At 68.1% G+C, this 20,578-nt stretch overlaps 1 protein-coding gene and 7 non-coding genes across 8 annotated transcripts; 2 read left to right on the plus strand and 6 right to left on the minus strand.

Moving 5' to 3' along the window:
• Positions 1 to 5,717: 5,717 nt before the first annotated feature.
• Positions 5,718 to 5,799, minus strand: H696_03700. Its single transcript has one exon. It is a non-coding gene; the product is annotated as a tRNA-Ser (tRNA).
• Positions 5,800 to 5,887: 88 nt separating this feature from the next.
• On the minus strand, positions 5,888 to 5,959 carry H696_03701. Its single transcript has one exon. It is a non-coding gene; the product is annotated as a tRNA-Gln (tRNA).
• A 1,571-nt stretch (positions 5,960 to 7,530) lies between these two features.
• On the minus strand, positions 7,531 to 7,602 carry H696_03702. Its single transcript has one exon. It is a non-coding gene; the product is annotated as a tRNA-Pro (tRNA).
• Positions 7,603 to 7,883: 281 nt separating this feature from the next.
• H696_03703 lies at positions 7,884 to 7,954 on the plus strand. The gene has a single exon. It is a non-coding gene; the product is annotated as a tRNA-Gly (tRNA).
• A 317-nt stretch (positions 7,955 to 8,271) lies between these two features.
• H696_03704 (hypothetical protein) lies at positions 8,272 to 17,454 on the minus strand (the record flags this gene model as incomplete). The annotated part of the gene is made up of 3 exons (XM_009497562.1): positions 8,272 to 13,309; positions 13,586 to 17,229; positions 17,365 to 17,454. The coding sequence occupies 3 exons, from the start codon at positions 17,452 to 17,454 to the stop codon at positions 8,272 to 8,274; spliced, it is 8,772 nt and encodes a 2,923-aa protein (XP_009495837.1).
• A 1,573-nt stretch (positions 17,455 to 19,027) lies between these two features.
• Positions 19,028 to 19,099, minus strand: H696_03705. Its single transcript has one exon. It is a non-coding gene; the product is annotated as a tRNA-Thr (tRNA).
• A 578-nt stretch (positions 19,100 to 19,677) lies between these two features.
• H696_03706 lies at positions 19,678 to 19,759 on the plus strand. The gene has a single exon. It is a non-coding gene; the product is annotated as a tRNA-Ser (tRNA).
• Positions 19,760 to 19,816: 57 nt separating this feature from the next.
• Positions 19,817 to 19,888, minus strand: H696_03707. The gene has a single exon. It is a non-coding gene; the product is annotated as a tRNA-His (tRNA).
• Positions 19,889 to 20,578: the final 690 nt, after the last annotated feature.

Genomic DNA, 20,578 nt, shown 5'->3' on the forward strand with positions numbered 1-20,578 from the left:
GGGGGGGGGGGGGGGGGGGGGGGGGGGGGGGGGGGGGGGGGGGGGGTGCTCCCGCGCGTCGAATGGGCTGACCCAAACGGGGCGGCGGCCTGCATAGGCCGCCGGCGGTGGTGGTGCCCGGTCCCGGGCCTAGGGGCCACACCCGGTTGAACAGGACCCCGGGCCGGGGAGGCCGGGGGCAACGCGGGGCTGAAAGCCTTGCAAGCGGGGGCCGCGGGGACACACAGCCCGGCACACTGCACGGATGAAAGTGTGAAAATCACTTAAACAAGCGGCATATTCGCCCGATCCCGTGGTTAATCCGACATTCCACACACTTAACTCGGGATACCCCGCACCGGCGGACTTGAGCCGCTGCTCCAGGGGGGGGGAGGGAGGGAGGGAGGGGGGGGGGCGGGACTAGAATCCCTGAGATATACTGGCACGCCAAAGGGCCACTCCCGCGGGCCACCTCTTTTGTGCCCGAGGCTGTGGTGTCCGCGCGAAGGGAAGTCGCATCGGTTCGAGAAGGCACATTACCGGCTGGCAGGGGCTCCTGTCCAGCCGGGGCGTCGCCTCAGTCGGGCAACCCTGCGGATGCCCGGACCGGGGATCGGCGGCGGCCCGGGCGCAGGTGCTCGCTCAAGCCGGGCACCAGCCCCGAGTGCAGGGAGCGAGATCGCGACACACCGGCCAGCACCCTGGCATGGAAGATGGATGCCGGCCGATGGATGGCCATGGGTGGGGGGCAGGAGGGCAGATCCGGAAAGGGGAAGTGTACTCCCGGGAAGCGGGAGCCAGGCCCGGGAGGCGGGAGCCAGGCCCGGGAGGCGGGAGCCAGGCCCGGGAGGCTGGCCGACAAGCTGGGCCAAGATCCCCGCCAGATGGGTGACCCCTTGCCGGTTGCAGGCACGCCTACGATCGGAAGGCCGAGGGGCGACGAGGTACCGGGATGATGTCGGAGTCGCCGACCTAGGGATCCAGGCAGACGGCGGCCCAGCACCGGTTCAGGCGTGAGGGATAGGGAGACATCGCAGCTCGGTGGGCTGAGGGGGCGCAGCGCATCAAAGAGCCTTGGCAAGAGCCTGCACGGGCCGGGAGCGAGCAGGGGCTCTTGATGGACGGGCTTCGTGGCGGAAGCCCCGGCGAGGAATTCGCGACCGAGGAAATCCCCGTCGGCGCTCAGTGCGGTTATTCGCGCGAGTATATGCCCAGCCCAGGAAGCGGCCTTGGCCAGGGGCCGAGAGAGAAAGAGAGAAAGAGAGAGAGAGAGAGAGAGAGAGAGAGAGAGAAGCCCCGCCCCGGTCTCATGAAGCCGGGCAAGCCCGCGGCGTCTACTTCGCTGGCACTGTCGCCGCGACCGACCATCGGCCAGCATGGCCACCGGGGGAAAGGGATCATGGATGCTTCGGTCGGACCAGGAACGGTGGCCTGAGGCCCATGTGTAGAAGGAAGGGCATGTCCACAGGTGGGCCGGGCATTGCAGCGACCGCGCACCCAGACAAGCGAGACCGCCGGACACAGGCTGGCCCGGGGGCCGAGTTATGGGCGAGGGCGGGCCGGGCATTGGGAGCCTTCGTCGCCGGTGCCCTTCACTTCGGCTGGCACCTGTGGCGGAGCCACCAGCATTCCGTATGTCGAGAGGCTTGCCAGATCCCACACACGGCGGGCCATCCGGGGGCGAAGGCTTCGCCCGCTGAGGGGACACATCGAGCTCCCTGGCGGAGTGCGACCATGCTCCGGGAGTTGAGGCTCTCGGTGTGTCTCTGTGTCTGTGTGTATGTGGCGCTGGTGGTTTTTCGCTCGGCATTTTCACCGGCACCATGTCCAGGAAACAGTGTCGGCGTGTCGGGCCTCGGCGTGGCCGTGATCGAGCTGACTCCCAGCCCGCACAGCACACCACACGCGCGGACCCATGGCTGCTCCCTCTGGTGTCGCCGTGAAGGGGCCGCTTCTGGTTCAATGGACTGCCCTCGCTCGGGCGTCACATCCACAGCCCACCGGCAAAGGCCCGGCGAGGTGCAATACCTCGGTCCTGGGGCCCCGTTCAGCCGGCCGGCCGGCCGGCCGGCGTGAAGAGGCTCTGAAGAGCCGATGACCAGGCACGAGCCGCACGCGCCACCGGGACGGCCATTTTCTCTGGCACCGCCGGCGGCCGAGCGGGGGCGTGACCCCTGGGCCGCGCGCGACAGGCCTGCCATTCCTACAGTGGCGCCCACCCTCGCCCGGTCCCAGGCACGGGGAGAAGGAAATGCCCTGAGCGCCAGGGGCCCCAAAATCGGGCAGTCGCAATCCCATGCTCGAGACGGCCCTCTGGGCAATTGTTGTGGAGGGATCGCCTGGCGGCTTGGGGCTGGGGTCTATCACGCGAAGTCGCGCCCCGCCATGCAGGCAGACATGTGTGTGCCGAGGGCTCGGCGACCAGAGCCGCCCCTCCTTGAGGACATGGCCGGGGCGCGTGCCTGGCAGCCGGACGGAGCAGGGCATTCTTGAGGAGGGCCCCTGGTGAGACGCGCCATCGGCTGTTGGAAGTGTAGCCATGGCTGGCTCGGGCTCGGGGGGACTTCGGGGGCAGCGCGGCCGGCCCGGGGCGACCATTCAAGGGACGACGGCCATTGGCGGTCGCCGGCGGGCGTGATGGGCTTCGGTGGTCCTCCACCGGATCACCCATTCCTCACATGGAAGCATCGGGTCCTATGAGTGGCCGGCCTTTGCTGGCGGCTGCTTCCTGTTTGTTTGTTTTTTTATCCGGCGACATAGGCACCCGGCGAGGGTGCACCCGTCATGGCCGTCACCAGGGAGGGTGACCACAGGCGGCAGGGGCTTTCTTCCCAATGGTGACTGTCGGCGCCGCGTCGCTCGGGGGTCTGCGGCGGGTGTCCCCAGAGCCGGTTTCGCCAGACGGGGTCCCGGAGTGTCCGCCCGCCTGCCTAGAGGTACGCACCAGGGCGGGGACTGGGGTCCATCCGCTCGGGGCAGGGGCACGCAGGGAGGGCGGCCGACGCCCATCATGCCTGTGCCTCGCAATCCGCGGGCAGATATCCATGAGATAGCCCAGAGACCGGCGATCCTGGCAGACGCTGCGCCCGCTGCCCAACAGCCATTCGCAGAAATGGAGCGAGAGAGGCGAGGGCTCACTGTTCTGCCGAGCATCGAAGACCATGTCGCCATGTCCACCGCCAGCAGGGGCCTCCTCCCAGGGCACAGGGACCCGGGGGGTGGCCAAGGGGGGAATGAACACCGGTCATCCTTTGCAGGATCAGGGGGAAAAAACTCCCCTGCAGCCCGGCATGGAGCCGTGGTCGGTTGTTTGAAAGCCCTGAGAAGTCATCGGCCAAGCTGGCAGAATGCCGAGTGGGGCCTTTGTGTGTGAGTGTGTGTAAAAGGCAGCCACGAGCCACGGTGTGTAGCATCTCCGACTTGCTGATGGTTGCGGGGACCTTTGCAAGAAGTGGCCCTTCGGAGGAGACGAAAAAGCGGGGAGGTGCATCGACCTCCAGGGCAGGTGCCCGGTGCGATCGGAGGCACGATAGTCCACACATGCACCCCACCGTGCCGGGCGTGAGGGCCCGTGCGGCTCGCCAACCGGGAGGCCAGCACGGATGGTCACCCTGTCGGCAGGGCATGCACACCCGGGGACGAGCTCCAAAGGCCCGGATCGCCGTCCGGCTCGGCCAGGGCACCGGCCCCATGTGAGCCACACTCGCGCCGACGCACGTCGACCCGAGGCAGACCATCTGCCAAGCGCACGCGCGTGGGGGCCGGCCCCAGCGGCGCATCTCCACTTGGCTGGCTGGAGGTCATCGACTCGCGGAGCCCGTCGGAGAGGGCCCGGCGGGGCTGCCTCGGGGCCGGGGAGCCTCGGTCGGCTTCGGCGGGCTACTCGGCGGCGACGTGCCGCACCGGCAGGTCCGCTGCGAAGCTGGCCAGGGCCGAGGCATCGTCGTCATCCCTTTCCCGAGTAGACACGCCGGGCCTGGTTGCGGGGAAGGAGGGAAACTGGCCGGTGCACTGTCGGTCAGGCATGCGGACGCACGTCTGCAGGCCCGGCACCATGCCACCCTCGTCAAGGCAGCCCGGGAACCATGATGTCCAATGGGAAACTCGCTGAAGCAGGGTCACTCGCCAAGGGGGCCGCCGGGCAATTCCCAACCCGTGTCACTGGCCCCGGGGACACAGTCAAGCGTATTTCCCGCCGCCGGTCAATTTGTTCCACCTGATGGAGGGCCCATCCACCGTATCTAAGCCCTCCACACTGGAGGCCTTCTGGCAAGGGGGCGCTTTCTCGGCCAAGGAGACGCCATTGAAAGGTGATCCAGGGGGTGCATCAGCGGCCAAAGCCGGCAGCCCCGCGCCGGATGGATCCCTTGACCCGTCCCGGGCAGGCCGCGCGCTGGTGGCAACTCGGTCGGCCGTCTTCTCGCCCGGTCGGCGGTTTGGGCCGGCGCCCGGGCTGCCAAAGTGTCTAGGTGGGCTTTTTGCCTGCGCCGGGGCTCCCTCGCACATGGGCCACCTCCAGCCGGAGGGAGTCCGTCGGCTAGGAGGAGAACGGCCACCCGCGGGGCAAGCGGTGTCAGTGTCCATGGCGTCGCTAGTTCCAAGGGAAGCCGGTCGGAAGAACGCCTCAAAGTGGGGCAATGCCACAAGCAGCCCGGCGATGGGCAGGGGGGGGGGGATATGCCCATAGAGGGGGGGCGAGCTTGTGAGACAAAGGACCCCCCAGCCCTGCCACGGGAGGGGGTGAGAAGAGCCCAGGCTTCATTGGGGCCGATGCCCCGGCGAGGCTGATGCCGATGAAGCCGCCCCCCTCGGCCCCGGCCCCATGCACCTGGCTGTCCTTGTCACCCGGTCGCATGTGGTCCCTCGGGGCCGAAGGCTCCCCTCGAGGAAGGTAGTCCGATACCAAGCCCGGTCGAGGACTCCCGGGGGGGGGGGGGGGGGCCGCCGGCACTCGGACCACCGGCCTCGACCGGAGGACAGAGTTCGATCCGGGCCCAGAGCCGGGCAGCAAAGTGCCTGCCTGGCAAGGCGACAGGGCCCACCGCCGTGCGGAAGGTCCCCCGGCTCTGGGCGGTCGACCGATGGGCCGATCTCCACCCCGGCCAGTTGCATGGGGGGCGGGCACTGGCGGTGCGGCGACTGGCAAGGCCAAATGACAGGGGCGAAGGAGCAGTCGACCAGTCGACCAGGGAAGGCGGAGCCAGGGCGAGGGGCGCCCATCGGGGGGATGCGCGAATGCCGAGCCAAGCCTCGCAGCCCCGAGGCAGGGCTAGGTGCTTGGGTCGCCACCCGCTCGAACAACAGCACCCCACACCCTTCGGCGATGCATGGACGATCAGGGGCCCCCGGCGCAAGCGGATGCACCGGTCACGGCCCTCTGAAGCCGAGGAGGCAGGCAGTGCCTCTCTCTTGTCGGCGAAGGGCCGGCATGGGCCCGGCCCGACGCGCCCCCGGACCCAGGACTGCGAGACCGAGGCATTCGCTGCCCGGACCGGCCGGTCCCCGGGCCGGGGGCCGAAACCCAGGCGGCGCCGGCATATCCGGGAAGCCGAAAAAAAGACCGCGCCAAAGATGCTCTTCGCCCGATCGACGAAAAGCCGGACCCTCTCGTGGTTCCGCCCCGGGGCGCCCGCCCCGTCCTGTCTCTCGGGCGCCATCGGCAAGCGGCGCGGCGACCGGCAAGGGCGCGCGAAGGGAGAGAGGCGGACGCCGGGTGCACCGCAGCAAAAAAAAGGATGCATCACCGGCAGGATTTGAACCTACGCGGGCAGAGCCCATCCGATTTCTAATCGGACTCCTTAACCACTCGGACACGGTGATGTGCATGTGATCTTCCGCCAGCACACCTGCCACAAAAACAGGCCCCGCTGGGGGGGGTGTTGGGCTTGGATGGGACATCAAAAGAGGAAGGTCGAGCCGAGAATCGAACTCGGATTGACAGATTCAGAGTCTGCCGTGATAACCATTACACCACTCAACCACGGGGAGGGGAATCCTTGTGTGGCCCTTTTTCGCTCGCGCTTTTGGCGGCCTGGTCCTGGGACGCACGCCTTCGGGCACTTCCCCCCCCCCCCCTCCCCCCCCACACCCGTACGACTAACACCGAGACGCCTGCCAAGGGCGCGCTCACGAGCCTCCGCATCGGTCGAACGGCCTAGGACCGGTATATGGCCCTCGGCTGGTGGGGGGGGGGGGGGGGGGGCAACGGCAGAGGACACACCTCGCTCGTTGATGGTGTGGTCGTCGGTGGCACCGCCAGAGCCGACCTGCACACCGCTGCGGGGCACCGTGCCCGATGGCCGCGCATGCGCGGCACCCCTTGCCCTCAAGAGGACCACATCTCCTGACGAACGCCGGGACAGGGCCAGGAGGATCATTCGCCAGTCAGGGGCCTTGCTGCCTGCCCCGCGCGGACTCCGAAGACCGCCCTCCTCGCTGGAGCCCGAGCCCCGGGGCATTCGGCCTCGCGCAGGCGCGCGCGCGCGCCAGTTGACAACGTCCACCCGTGAACATGTTGGCCGGTGGTCGGGCCATCCCCAGACGGGGGGAGCCCGTCCGGGGCGCACCTGCTCGGCGGGCGGCCCGGGCGCCAGATAAACGACCCGACATCCCGCCGACGGGGTAGGGCCTGCCCGTGCGCCGAGGGAAAATGTACCCCCCTCGGGGGGCAGAGTTGTCCGGCGTCGCCTTTCGGCCGCCCCAAGGAGCACCTCGGCCGGCGTTGCACGCTGAAAGCCGGGGAACGGTGTGCCCGGCAAGGGGACGCGACTTTCACCAGCTGGATTGGCGCCCCGGCCCCGGCCCTTGTGGTCGGCCTGCGCCCCCGAGCCGCCTGACGCCGACACTTTGCAGGGGGGGAGGCGGGAGGGATTCAGCGGACGGCGAAGGAGGCCGGCATTCTCTCTGGAGACCGCGCCAAGAGTAAAATGTCCCCCCGCGCACCGGGCAGAGGGCACACTTGCTCCCCCCACCTGCTCCCCCGAAAGACATGCCCCCAGGGCGCCAGCAAGCCGGTCCTCGGGCCGGGGCCCCAAGTGGGCGAGAAAAGGATCCGCGGCCGGGCGAGCATCACCAGAGGAGGAAGCGCACGGGTGGCACACGCTCGGGGGGGGGGGGGGACGGGGACCGGCACCGAGAAGGGTGCGCACCGGGAAATGGCTCCCACGATCCTGGCAGACAACAGGGGGTTCCCTCCCGAAGACCATCGTCGACCAGCCCCCTCCCGGACTCGTCGGCGCCTCAAGGGGGGCGCCCCAGGGGGCGTCTGCCAGCGCCCACCAACAAGCCGAGAGTCACACACTGGCGGGCGGACACACTAACGGAGATGAATAAACAAACAGCCCCCGGGCAACGACCGCTCCCCGGGCCGGCATACCCCCCGCCGTCAAACCACCCACAGGAGAAAGGAGGGCGTGGGCCCTTTTTTTCTTCCCGCCCAGCCGGCCGGCCGGCCGGCCGGCAGAGCACCCTTTTCCTCGAGCCTCGCGTCTTCCCCGGCCAGGACACAGAGGGGGAGAAGAGGTCGGGACATCGGGGGGGGGCAAAAAACAAGGGGAGATCCGGGAATCGAACCCGGGACCTCTCGCACCCTAAGCGAGAATCATACCACTAGACTAATCTCCCTTGATGGGGGAAAACACCCACACCTGCAGCTCAACCCCCTGCGCGTTGGGAGCTGTGTGGCCCTTCTCGCCCGCCTCGGCGGGCCGGGCGGACCGTCCCCGTTGACCCCCCCCCCCCCCCCGCCTGCCTTGAGGCGTATTTGAGCCTCCGGTGAGAGGGGGGGCCATTGGCGCGTGGGAATAAAAAAGGAGAGCCGTATGTGGTGGTGGGGAGCATTTGTCACAGGGGACACGCCCCGGAGAGGGGGGCAACATATAGCTGTTTGTCTTTCCAATCCCCAAGCGTCGATGGTTTAGTGGTAGAATTGCCGCCTGCCACGCGGTAGACCCGGGTTCGATTCCCGGTCGACGCAGACCCTCTTTTGCGCCGAATGCCAGCAAGGACAGGGCGCGGAAGCGGGAAAATTCCCCGGATCCCGGCCGTGCCTTCTTTTTTTTTTTTCTTCTGCCTGTCGACACACCGAAGGCCGCCTCGGCGATCGCTGCCTCGCCAGGGCCATCACGCGCGCCGGGCATGGCTGGCCGTGTGACCGACGTGGGAAGACCGCACTGCGCCCTCCTTCCCTCAGAGATGTCCACACACACACACACACACACACAGGTGTAAAGAAAGCATGCGAGAGAGGGGGAGGCCCGATGTGGCCAAGTTATTGCGGGTGCCCGGAAGGGCCTAGGATCCCGAGTCGAAGAGCAATCGGCCCAGCAACAGCGGAGGCAGGACGGCCTGAACGGCGACATCCGGCCGAGATGCATGCCCCTCATGGCACGGGACCCGGAGAAAGCCATTGGCCGAGGACGTGGCATCGGCCGGCGATCGAGACATCCACCAGCCTGGCTGGCGGCCGGCGTAATGCCGGCTCGGGCTGGTGCGATCCATGCGCAGCATCGTCTGGTCGGCCAGATGGAAGAGGGCATCGTGAACATCGGCCGCGGGAACGAACCGCCGGGCACTGGCCGAGGAGCCGGGGCCGTCCGCCGGCTCGAAGGCCAGCGCACTGGCCAGCAAGTGTAGCGCCGCAAAGGCCCGAGCCGGCGATGTGAAATGCTCGACCACGGCCGCGGCATCGGCATCCCGGCGAGGGGCCGCCACACCCAGGCCGCGCAGCAGGCCCGAGCACCGAAGGCCCATGCTGCCGAAGGCATGGGGCACCTTGGCCGCGAGACCCTCCATGGTCAGGGCCTGGCCAGCGAGGATTTGCCGGTGCCCGGTGAAGAGCTGATCCGCCGGCGTCAAGCCGAAGGCATTCTCCGACAGGAGCCCCTGACGAAGGAGGGCCCAGTCCACAAGGGCAGATGGCGCGGCCGGGGCCGTGGCACTCGCCCGGCGAAGCTTCTCCACCGAGGCCCCCTCCCCGGCCAGGAGCCCCAGCAAAGTGTCGGCCATCGGGCCGAGCACATCCATGCCGACGGCGGCCGGGCCGAGAGCATGCACCGCCGGGGCCAGGCCCAGCGCCAGGATCATCTCGGCGGCCAGCGGGAACTGCGAAAAGCGCAAGGCCACATGCAGGGCGGAGTCCCACCCGCCCGGGGTCCGGTGCTCCGGGTGGAAGAGCTCCGCCCGGGCCAGCAGCACCTGCCCGGCGGTCGGCCGGCCGGTGGCGAAGCGCTCGCGCGCCAGGGCCACCGCCATCTCCCGGAGCACCCCGTGGGCATTGACCTCGATGGCCAGATGCACCGCGGTGGTGCAGGCCACCGGGTTCCAGGCGAAGAGGGCCCGGCGCAGGGCCGCCAGCCGAGCCGGGGCCGTGGCGCAGCCGGGGCCCTTGGCCATGGCCGCCAGAAGCAGGGCCGCCATGGCCGGCTGGTGTGCATGCGCCGCATGGTGCAGCGCGGTCCAGCCACGGAAGGCATCCGCCTGGTGGGGATCGGCCCCCATGTCGGCCAGCAGGCCGGCCGCCGCGTCCGCCAGGCCCAGGCGAACTGCCAGGGCCAGCGGGCTGAGGGCCACATCGCGCGTGGACACCACCGCCCGGGGCCGATCCTCCAGGCTGGCGATCGACCCCGAGGCCAGCAGGCTGTTGGGCGGGGCATGGGCATCGACCGCCATGCCGACGGCCGCCAGGGCGGCCACCTGCCCCGGGTCCAGGCAGTACGGCTCGGCGGTGAGGATTTCCCGAAGGTCCCGCAAGGCCGCCCGCGAATTGAGCATCGCCACCGCCATCAGGGACGTGGTGTACTCGGTGTGGCCCGGCCGGCTGGAGGGCATGGCCGGGACCTTGAGCACGGTGTCCAACCGGAAGAGCGCACGCTCGACCGGGTCCGACGAGAGGAACACCTCCCGGCCGAGGGCACGCAGGACACTTCGCTCGGCGGCCGGCACCAGCTCGGCCAAGCGCCGGACATCCGGCGCCCGGCGGACCCGGAGCTCCCCGGCCGGCCGGCGCTCCAGGCGCCGGTGCCAAAAGTCGCGGAAGGCCTGCACCGGTGCCGGATCGGCCGCCAGCCACCGAGCCACAGCCACCTGCCCCAGCAGCAGGGCCACCGTCGGCAGCGGTAGCAGGCTCAGCGGGTGCCGGCTCCGGGGGCTCGGCCCAACCGGCGACCCATGGCCACTGGTCGGACCGTCGGCCCGGCAGCCAGACCCGGTGGACAAGTCCACCAGGAAGAGCATGTTGCCGGTCGACCGGGCAATCCCCTCGCCCCCGTCGGCCCGACACCGGAAGATGGCATTGGCACCGGGGCGCGTGAGGACCGTGTGCCGCCGGGAGGCAGCCACCCGGGCATCGGCCGGCATCGGCCACGCCGCAAAGTTGATCCCCCCGCCAAAGCGCCGGAGCAGCAGCAATAACACCGACCGGGGCAGCCCCATGGCCATGGCAAGGAGGAAGGGCAGGGGCCCGGCATCGGCCTCGGGGCCGGTCGCCACATTGGACATCAGGCGCTCGGTCAGCCCCATGGCCGGGCGGGGCTGCTCCATGTGGCCCTGGACCCGGGCCGCCCGACCCTCCACCCGGGTGACCGCCTCTTCCACCAGGCAGAGACCATTCAGAAGGGCAAGCACCAGCTCCAGGGCATGCGCCTCGCCCTGGGCAAGCCCGGCCGCATGGAAAAGGGTCTCATTGATGATGCTCAGGCGGATGGGCTGACCCGGCGGCGGTGGCGGCGGCCGCGGCCGCGTCGAGCACATGCCCAGGCCGCCCAGCTGCCGGAGCAGGTCGCGCCCGAGGGCATCCCCCGGGATCGGGGCCCGCTGGTCGTCCCACTGGAGCAGGCTCGCCAGCGAGGGAACCCCATCCTCCCCCAGCTCATGGTCATTGACGTGGACAGTGGGGCCATCGAGAGCGCTCGCCAATTGGACCCTCGCGGCGGTGGTAATGGCCCCGGTGGTGGCCGTCAGCCGATGGAGGCCCAGCAGCTGGGCAGCCCCATGGCCCGGGCGACGACGGCCCTCGGGCAGGAAGGCATGCCATTGGAGGAGGGAATACATCGGGTTGATGGTGCTGAAGCGCCGGTGGCCCGGGTGCTCCGGCTCCGACATCCCGGCCGCATGGTCGGGCTGAGGCCCATGGTCGGGCCGAGCCGCGCGCCGAGCCAGACGGTTGGCCCGGCCGGCGCGGTGGCAGGCCTCTTGCGCGGCTTCGGCCCGCGAAAGGGGAACCCCCATGGCAGCCATGTGCCCGGTGCCCGCCTCGCGGGCTGCCCACTCATCCAAGTATCCGGCATCCTCATCGGAGAAGTCCGACCGGTCGCCATCGCCCGGACCGGCGAACGCCGTCGCAAGCAAAGCAACATTGGGGTCGTGGCCGGGGCGCTTGGCCGCCGCCCCGGCGGCCCGCGCGGCGTCCTCCGCCGCAAGACGCACGGCCCGCCGGCTGACCTTCGGCCGGTACTGGCTGGCCAGGCGGCCCAGGAGAAGCTCCACCATGGGCCCCGGCCGGGGCAAGAATCGCACCGCCATGCGCAGGGGGGTCGTATGCGCCTGGCCATGGAGCTTGCAATCGACCAGCGCCACCCGGGCCCCATGCTTCGAGGGGTCGGTCAGGTCGGCCACCCGGTCGAGATCCCCGGCGAAGACCGCCTCAAAGAGCTCCCGATAGATGGCCTCATTGGCCGGACCGGTGACCGGGTGACCGGCCGCCCAATAGGCAACACGCAAGGGAGGGGCATCCTTGGGCGCGGATGCCGGGGCGGCCCGAGTGCCCGGGCGCGGGGGACCCCCTCGCGTGCCCGGCCGGCCGGTGGCCGTCGCCTCGCCGGTGGCACTCGCCTCCGCGAAGGCCACCATCTGCTGGAGAACCCCCGGCAATGCCTTCAACGTGGCCATGGACAAGCACCGCGCAAAGGCCTCGAGACCATGGTGGCCGGCCAGGCCGTCAGCACCTCCCGCCTCGTGGGCGATGGCCGCCTGCAGCGCCTCCACGGTGACGGCCTGGTAAAGGGCCTCCGCCTCGGCGCCGGTCAGGGACTTCCACCGGCGCCGGCCGAACTCATTGACCAACTGGCTGGCCAGTCGGGCAGGCTCGTCGAAGCCATACTGCCGTGTGCGCTTCGGCCGGGCAGCCTCGCCCACGGCTTCGGCATACATCCGGTCGAAGGAGGTGCACATGCCAAAATCATGGGCCAGCATCCGCCGCATGGCATCCAGGCGTTGGAAGGAATCCGCCCGCCGGGCGCACATGGCATCGGTCACGGCGGTCGAGGCCTGCTCCATGGCCTCGACGAGGTGCGGCTTGAGCCGGGACGCGCCGAGCACGGCCCGGCCCCCGGCCAAAGGACCCGCCCCTGCACCACCCCCGGCGGGGATGCCAAAGCGCCTGGCATCGCGATCATCGGCACGCTCACCGGCCGGCAGGCCCAGCATATAGTTGACGACGGCCAAGTCCCGAAGCAAAAGCGTGACGATGGCCCCCGGGCCCGGGCCCGCTGATGGGCCCGCCTGCTGGAGCCCCTCGTGGCGGTCAATCTCGCGCAAAATCTGCCGACGGCCCTTCATCGTGCCCAGCACCGTGCACATGCCCTCCAGGGGGAAGAGCTCCAGCAGGTCGAGCCGCCCGATGGGGGAGCGCACCCTTCGCGGGAGGCGGTCCCGCAGGCGGATCGCATTCCGCAGGAGGAATACATCATCATCATGATCCGACAGCCGCGCGGCCGGCATGGCCAGCCCGCTGACATCCCCGATCCTCAGCCACAGCGGCGCATCGGCGGCCGGCCGCTCGTCGGTGTAGTCCTCATGGTCGGGCGGCAAGTCCAGGGCCTCGGCCAAATCGGCATCCAAATCCACCGGGGCCGCGTCGGTTCCGGTCCGCCGCCAGCCGGAGGAGTCGGGCCCCGGGGCGGCCATGGCTGCGGGCTGGCCGGCCGGGCCGGAGCATGGCCGAAGCCCCGGGCTGCTGGCAAGCACCGAGGCATGCTCATTCCGGAGGGCCTTCTTGATGGCACGCATGGCCATGCGAATGGAGGCCACCTCGACGCCGGCCCCATTGACAGCCACCTCATTGGTGGAGGTGGTCTTCTTGAGCTCGTTATTGGAGTAGATCTGATCGACGAGGTCGAAGAGCTCCGGTGCCGCGTTCCGTAACAGCGCCAGCTGCTCGAGATCACCACCGCAGAGGGTGATCATTTGCGCGGCGGCGGCCACCACAAAATCGGCCAAATTGCACCTGCGGTCCGCGCTGCTGGCTGCATGGGTGGCAGCAGTCGCATGCTGGGTGCCTTGTTGCTGGGGTGCGGAGTGGCTCGACGGCGGCATGCTGAAGCTGTGCGGCATCCTGGTCGGATGCACCCGCAGGGGCGTCGGCGAGGAAGAAAGCGAGAAAGCCACCGAACGACACCATAAAAAGGGCGAATGTGGGAGGAGGGGGACATTGAGATGAAAAGAAAAAAAACAGCCAACGAGTCAAAGAGACAACGAGACAGAGAGAGAGATCCATGAAAAAAAAAGACGCATGTTGATGGAGGTAGAGCGAGAGAGAGAGAGAGAGAGATGGGTCAGTTGAGGGCAGCATGAAGGACGGGAAAGGCGCCCGATGGAGTCAGGCACGCACGAGGGGACGCTTTGGAAGGTCAACTCCTCCGCCGGAGCTGCGACCGCATGAAGGATCAGTCCAAGCACCCGGGGAAGGCGGGTCATCAGTGCCAGGTGGAAGGGCTGCGTATGGAGCCTGACATGGGCGTAGGCTTGCTCCATTCCCGGTGGCCGATCCTCGGGCCAGACGCGCAGCAACAGCTCCTTCGAGGCGGCAAGGTGGGACGCCCGCACGAGGGCCGGCGCACCAAGGCGAAGCAGAGCCTCCACCGTGTGGGCGGTCATTTGCTCACGGGCGGCACGGCTCAGCCCTCCGCGCAAAATGACCGGCATGCTACGCCGGCCGAAATCCGTCGCCAATTGGTAGCCAAATCGAATGGCCAGAGCCAGGGGATTCAGCTGGCCGGTGGTGACATGCGCGAGCACCGGGCCCAAGGCCTCGGGTGGGAAGCACTTCGCCACGAAGTCGGCCAGCAGGTCCCCGCGCAGGCGGACGGCATACACCCCCAGGACATTCAGCTGGCTGGTCAGGAGCATGTCCACCAAGGTGGCCGGTTGGGAGCGCATGGGGCCCGGGCCGGCCGACTCGGCCCGGGCAATGGCCACCAAATCCACCCCCTCCACCAGCAGCCGGGCCAGGGCCACAGCCACGGCACTGTCCTCCACAAAGGCCACCAACATCAAGGGGGTCATGGCGTCTCGATCATTGCCGGCGAAGGGCAGGCAGGGGCGCGACGCGTCGGCCCCATGGGCCAAGAGCACCCGCACGCAGGCCACATGCCCGAAGAGCACGGCATAATGCAGGGGGGTCAGGTGGCCATCCCAATCTTCGCAATCCACCGAAACGAAGGCCTCGCGCATGGCGACCACGTCCTTGGGATCGGCATCGCCGGCGATCTCGGCGGAGGAGGTGCTGGCGACATGAATGTCCGGATCATCGTCGGACTCGGCCATGGCCAGCATGTCCTCAAGTTCCGAATCATCCGGGGCGAGGCCATCCTCATGCCCATCCTCATGCTCATCAGCATACTCATCATACTCATCATCATACTCATCATCATACTCATCTTCATACTCATCTTCATACTCATCTTCATACTCATACTCATACTCATACTCATCTTCATCAAATGAGCCATCAGATTCACACATGTCCTCAGACGAGCCATACCCACTGTCGGCATCTGGACCACCCTCCTTGGAGCTGCCCTCGGCGGAGGCAGCACCCCCGTCTATGCTGTGGGAATCCGCCGAGTGCCCAGCAAAGTCCCAAGCACCTGTGTCAACCGCATTCGGGGCGACCGCCCGGTGGCCCGGGCCATTGTTGAGCCGGTCCCGGGAAGGGGCAGCATGCTCGGGGCCGATGCGCGAGGCCCGGCGAATGCGGCGAGCCTCCAGCAGGAGCTCGCGCACTTGGTGATTGTATGCCAGCATGTCGGCCAGGATGTCCGGGCGATTGTAGTGCGCCGCAAAGTGCAGCGGGGTCCGGCCATTGAAGGCGCGCTCCGAGAGGTTGGGCTGCACATGCTCCGGCAGGGACAGCTCCAGACATGGCTCCAGCTCGGCCAGCAGCCGCCGGTCCGCCTCCGCCGTCATGGGGTCCAGGCAAGTGGAATGACGCAGACGCAGGACAGCCGCCTGCAGAGACCGCAAGCCGGCATCCAACAGGGCCCGGGCCAGGGCCCGCCGGTTGGCCAGCACCGCCAGGATCAAGGGGGTCCGGCCGAGCGAATCCCGCGCGTCCAGGCGTATGCCATGGACATCGTGCAAACGCCGGGCGGCGTGGTCTCGGGCCACCACGGCCAGGGCAAGGGCCGACCGGGCGGCCGCCAGTCGATCGGCCCAGGTGGCCTCGTCGGCCTCCACCACCAGAAACCCCTCGAAGTCCAGGGACACCGTGGCGGTGGCGCTGCCGGCTTCGGCCGCCTCCACCGCGGCCAGAGCCTCGGCGAGGGCCCGATCGGCGGCCTCCTTCTCGGCGCAGGCCGCCTGCCGCTGGCGGGTGAAGCGCTCGGATGCCACATCCAGAGCCCGGCGGAAGAGGGCCATGTTGCCGGTGGCCGCCGCCGTGGCCAGCAGGTCGGTGGATTCGGGGAGCAAGGCCGGCTCGAGCCAATCGCCCTCGGTGATGGGCCGAAAGGACCCGATGGACTGGCGCCCGGGATCGTCGGCCAGGAAGACCAGCGGCCCATGGACAAAGCCCGAGGTGTGAATGTCAAAGTCCGCCGGGAAGGCCGGGCAAAATCCACAACAATCCTCCAACACGGCGGCCATGCGCCCCACAAAGCAGGGATGGGTGTGGAAGGTCTTGCGGCGATCGAACCAGGGGGAATTCAGCATGGCGTCCTTGCCGGCCATGAGATGCTGAATGGCTCGGGCATTCCAGCTGGGCCCCCAGGGCAGGAAGACCGTGGCATAGTCCGACAAGTGGCTGATGTCGCTTCCCAGCAGCTGGTCCCGGAGAAAGGGGTCGCCGCTGAGGCGGTCTTCGATCTGCTGTCGAAGGTACCCCCCGGCCGGGGGGCTGCCGACAAGGGCGTTTCCCGGCCCGAGGGCCTCTTTGGAGGGGCTGCGCATGCGGCGAAGGCGCTGCTCATCGCGATAATTTTGGACGGCCGCCGGGGTCCGGAGGCGCTCGAGGACCAGAAGCCGGGCCAGGCCCTGGACCCGGTCGAAAGAGCGCTCCAAAATTTGCGGATCCACCCGGGCCAATTCGTAGAAGGGGCTCCGCACGGCAAAGCCACGGGCCGCGTACTTGGCCAGCCGGGTCTCGTAGGAGGGCGACCGCCGGGACATGTCAATGGTGTTCCGCTGGAACACCAGCGCCGCATGGGCACGGGGCAGGGCATAAACTTGCCGCCCATCGAAGGCCACACTGCAGCAGTCCACATCGAACCCCATGAGCACCTCGGCCGGGGAGGCATACCGGCGGAGGACAAGTTGCACATGGCGATAGGGGAACTGGCTGACAATGGACACGGCGTACTTCGAGCGGAAGACCAAGGTCCCATGGGGGATGGCATTGGAAATGGCCTCATATAGCTCCAGGAGCTTGGCCCGGGCGGCTTCCTCATCCAGGCCGTAGATGAAGAGGTCGATGTCGGAAGACCGGTACAGCACATTGTGGTAAAGGTACCGCTGGCGCTTGGGGGAGATGTCCTCGCCCGGGGGGGTGGCCGCGGCGCCGGTGAGCATGGGCGTGGAGGAGTCCACCTGGAGCAATGCCCGGGCCTGGGCCACCTGCCCCGAGGCCACATCGGCATCCTCCACGAATGTGAGAGAGGTGTCCGGGTCGAAGACCGGCATGAGGCTGGCCAGGACCGCGCCGCCCGCCACGATGACATTGTCCCAATTGACATAGCGCAGGGCATTCTCCGTGAAGAGCTCCCAGTTCCGGTGGAAGGCCGCAAGGGTCCCGGCGGTGGCCGGCTGGCCGGGGCCCTTGCGAAAGCGCTGCCCCTCGGGGCACTGGGTGAACATCATGCGAAAGACCGGCCGGCCATCAGGGCCGAGGGCGCTTGCTTCGTGGGCCTCGCGTGCGACCAGCACCCCGGGCGCTTGGTCAAAGAGGGGGATCATCATCAGGTGGGGGTCTTGCAAGTCGACATGGTCCGGCTGCTGGGCGAAGAGGGTGCGGTAGTGGTTTTCGCGATCGACAACCGCCTGTCGAGCCGACACCCATGGGGCCAAAGGATCGGCCGAGTGTGCACCCCCCGAGGCAGAGGGAGTCGGGCACAGGGTCAGACCATGGGGGGGGGAGGGGGGGGGGGGGGGGGGCGATCTCGCGGCAGGGCGCACCTGGAAACGCTCGCCGACATCGGGCGCAGCATCCTGGTGGCCAAAGGCGGCCAGGTAGTGGGCCAGGATCTCCCGCGTGCAGGGGGACATGCCGTCCGGCATGGGGGCTTATCGGCTGGATCTCCGCACGGAGGCTCGGTCCGTGGCGCTTTGTCCCGTCCAGCCCGATGCTCCGGAGGGGCGTGCCGATTCCGGCCAAGCTGTGACAAGAGCCCCGACCAAAGAGAGGGGGTATCGAGACAAGGCACAACGAACCAGCTGGCCGGATCCCCCGGACAAAGGGAACAAGAAGATGCTTGTCTGTGTGCGAAGGAGAGAGGGGGAGGGAGAGAAGGGGGGGAGGGAGAGAAGGAGGGAAGGAGACTGTACTCGGGCTTCGAGAGAGACAGAGAGAGAGAGAGAGAGAGGGAGGGAGGGAGGGAGAGTGGCACCGTCTATTTCACTTGAAGGGACAAGGAGGAGAGGGAGGTTCCGATGAACTCCCCCAGATCGCACCGCCGGGCGACCTCTCGGCACAGGGAGGGTCGAGCCGGGCGACGAGCGCATATCGGACCGGTGGGCCAGATCCTTCGGGGTCATTTTGCACAAAAGAATGGCACTGCTCCGAGTTGGAGGCGAATGGCCAAGTCCCACGGGCCCGGAGCCGGCAACAAAGGGCCAAGGAAATGGGCGGTGGCCGCGAAGTGCGAGTCAGCCGCAGGCCCGGGTACCGAGGCGAGCAAGGACAAAGAAGAGCCCGCCGGGGAACGCCCATCCCCTGCATCTGGAGGGGCACCGGAAAAAGGGGCGCTCTCCCAGGGATGGCCCTCCTCGCCGGGGGGGGGGGGGGGGCACCCGTGCGGCCCCATCGGGGAGGCTTGAGCCCCCAGAGAGAACAAGGGGCCGGGAACCGCCCGACCGGGCTGTGATGCATGCCGGAAGAGAGATGCCTTGCCGGGGGGTGGCGGCGGTGTGGGCCCGGGGGAGTGAAAAAAAAAAAGAGCCCATCCCCCGTGGAGAGCCGCGGTGGGGACGAAGCGGGATCGGGCAGGGTCCAGAGGCCCCCCCATCGATGGGACCGCAGGATTTCGAAGTTCCCACCCCGGAGGAGGTCCGCACTCCTGGCGGGCCCACGGCCTTCACACGGCCGCTCAGTCGCGCCATCACCCCGAAAAACGGGCCGAGAGTCTAGACCGCGGCCAGATGCCGAGCAGAAGCGGCCATTTCGTCGGGGGGCGACACTGTGTGCCGGGGCGCAGGCGCATCCCCCCCCCCCGGCATGCTTGCGTGCAAATATGCACCATGGAGCACACAAGCAGAGACCAGTCCAGGGATATATGGATTCAAGAATACAAATAAACAAATACACCCTTTTTCGGGCACACGCCTGCAGACACACACGGAAAAAGGGCAACTAGCCGCGGAACAGCCCGGCACACGACAGACAATCCTGGATGCGCCAATCGCCCACGGCTGGGGGGGGGGGGGGAACAAGAATCCGATGGGCGCGCGCCCCTCCCCGCGGTCCCGGTGGTCGGCCCCTTTCGGTGGTTGGCCTCGACCCATGCCCGGCAAAAGAAAGGTGGCGCAGCGGCAAACCATAGTCCCATCCCGAGCATCCTGCCAGGGTGGGGGGGGGGGCGACTAAAGCGAGTGCAATCAGCCCCCATGGGCAAAATATATGTGCTCATTGGGTGGATCGAACACCCGACCTCCAGTTTACTAGACTGGCGCTCTACCACTGAGCTAAACGAGCCAGGGTGGTGGCATCACCCACCCAGGGGTCTTAAGTTTGTTGTGGCTTTCGCGCCTGCCACCGTGAAGATGCTGCCGAACCGAGGCTGGCATCTCCCGTGCGTGTTGATAGCGCGATCCGCGAGAGGGCGCCGGTGCCTGGCGTGCCGAGACCATGCCCACCCCCCAGAGGGACGCTCACGCGGCAAAGGCCCTGACACCTTCTCTGGCGCGGACCGGCAAGAACCCCCGCCTCCGCTCGGAAGCCCGGATGAAGCATGAGAGCACAGCCCCGCTACCTGCCTGCCCCACCTTCATCTGCGCAGAGAGGCCCCCCCGCTTCGCACCTGTATTCCAACCACCGACGGCGGGACCGGTCTGCTCTCCGTCTCGGCCTCCTCGCCACACACACACGCACACACACACACACACACTGGCCGAGGAGAATGTGCCTCCACATCGGTGGGGTATGGGATTGTGCCCTGTTTTTGTAGCCCTGGCGCGGCGCACCTCGACCTTTGCATGCAAGGCAGCCGGATGGCCAGCGACAGGGGACCCAGGAGTTTCAGTTATATGCCTTTGATCCGGCCTCCCTTCCGTATCACCGTGTCCGAGTGGTTAAGGAGTCCGATTAGAAATCGGATGGGCTCTGCCCGCGTAGGTTCAAATCCTGCCGGTGATGAATATCCTTCCTTTTTTCCTGGCCGAGGAAACAGACCATGGAGGGGAAAAATAAATGTGTGGATACCCAGAATCGAACTGGGGCCGAGTGGGCCACAACCACTTATACTAACCACTATACGATATCCACGGGCCACTGTCGGCCGGCCCGGCGAGGAATGCATTTTTCCCTTCGCCCATGAGGAACACATGACGAGACGCTGACCCATCGGCGCAGGGGGCCCGCCAGCATGCCTCATCTGCCGCGCTGGCCCCCCCCCCCCCCCGGCTCCCCCGCCCGCGACGGTCCCTTTCAGAGGAGCGGCAGAAGGCCGAGAAAAGTGCCTTTCGTGCCATAAATGAAACACCCCCTTGACTCCCGGGTCGGAACATTAACTCGACCGGGACGGTGTGCCATTCCGCCTGCTACTCGCCGCGAGGCCCGGCCCCCGCGGCCAGGCCCCCGTCCCAACACCTTCCACCAACTCCTTCTCCGACAAGGGGGAGCCGAACGGGGCTGGCCCGAGGACCTTGCTTTCCCTTGGGGGGGGGGGCGGGGGGGCGGGGGGGCGCGGCACACACGCACACGCGCAGGGAGAAAGGTGGTCTCCGGCCAATGCTCCTTCGAGAGGGGGCGACCAGTCCCTCGAGGTCAGGCTGGCATTTCTGCGCGCGGGACGGGTCTCCCAGGCCCAGGCGCCGAGCCCCCCCCCCCCCCCACACACACACACACACGCGTGGCCCCTCTCACGGTGGTGCGTGTCATTCCGGCAGGGAGTATTTGGCGGAATAACGCCCCATGGCAGCGGGCGCCCAGTCCGGCGGGCCAAGCCTGGGCGTC

This window comes from Fonticula alba (genome assembly GCF_000388065.1).
Source record: "Fonticula alba strain ATCC 38817 unplaced genomic scaffold supercont2.6, whole genome shotgun sequence".
Classification (NCBI taxonomy): domain Eukaryota; order Rotosphaerida; family Fonticulaceae; genus Fonticula; species Fonticula alba.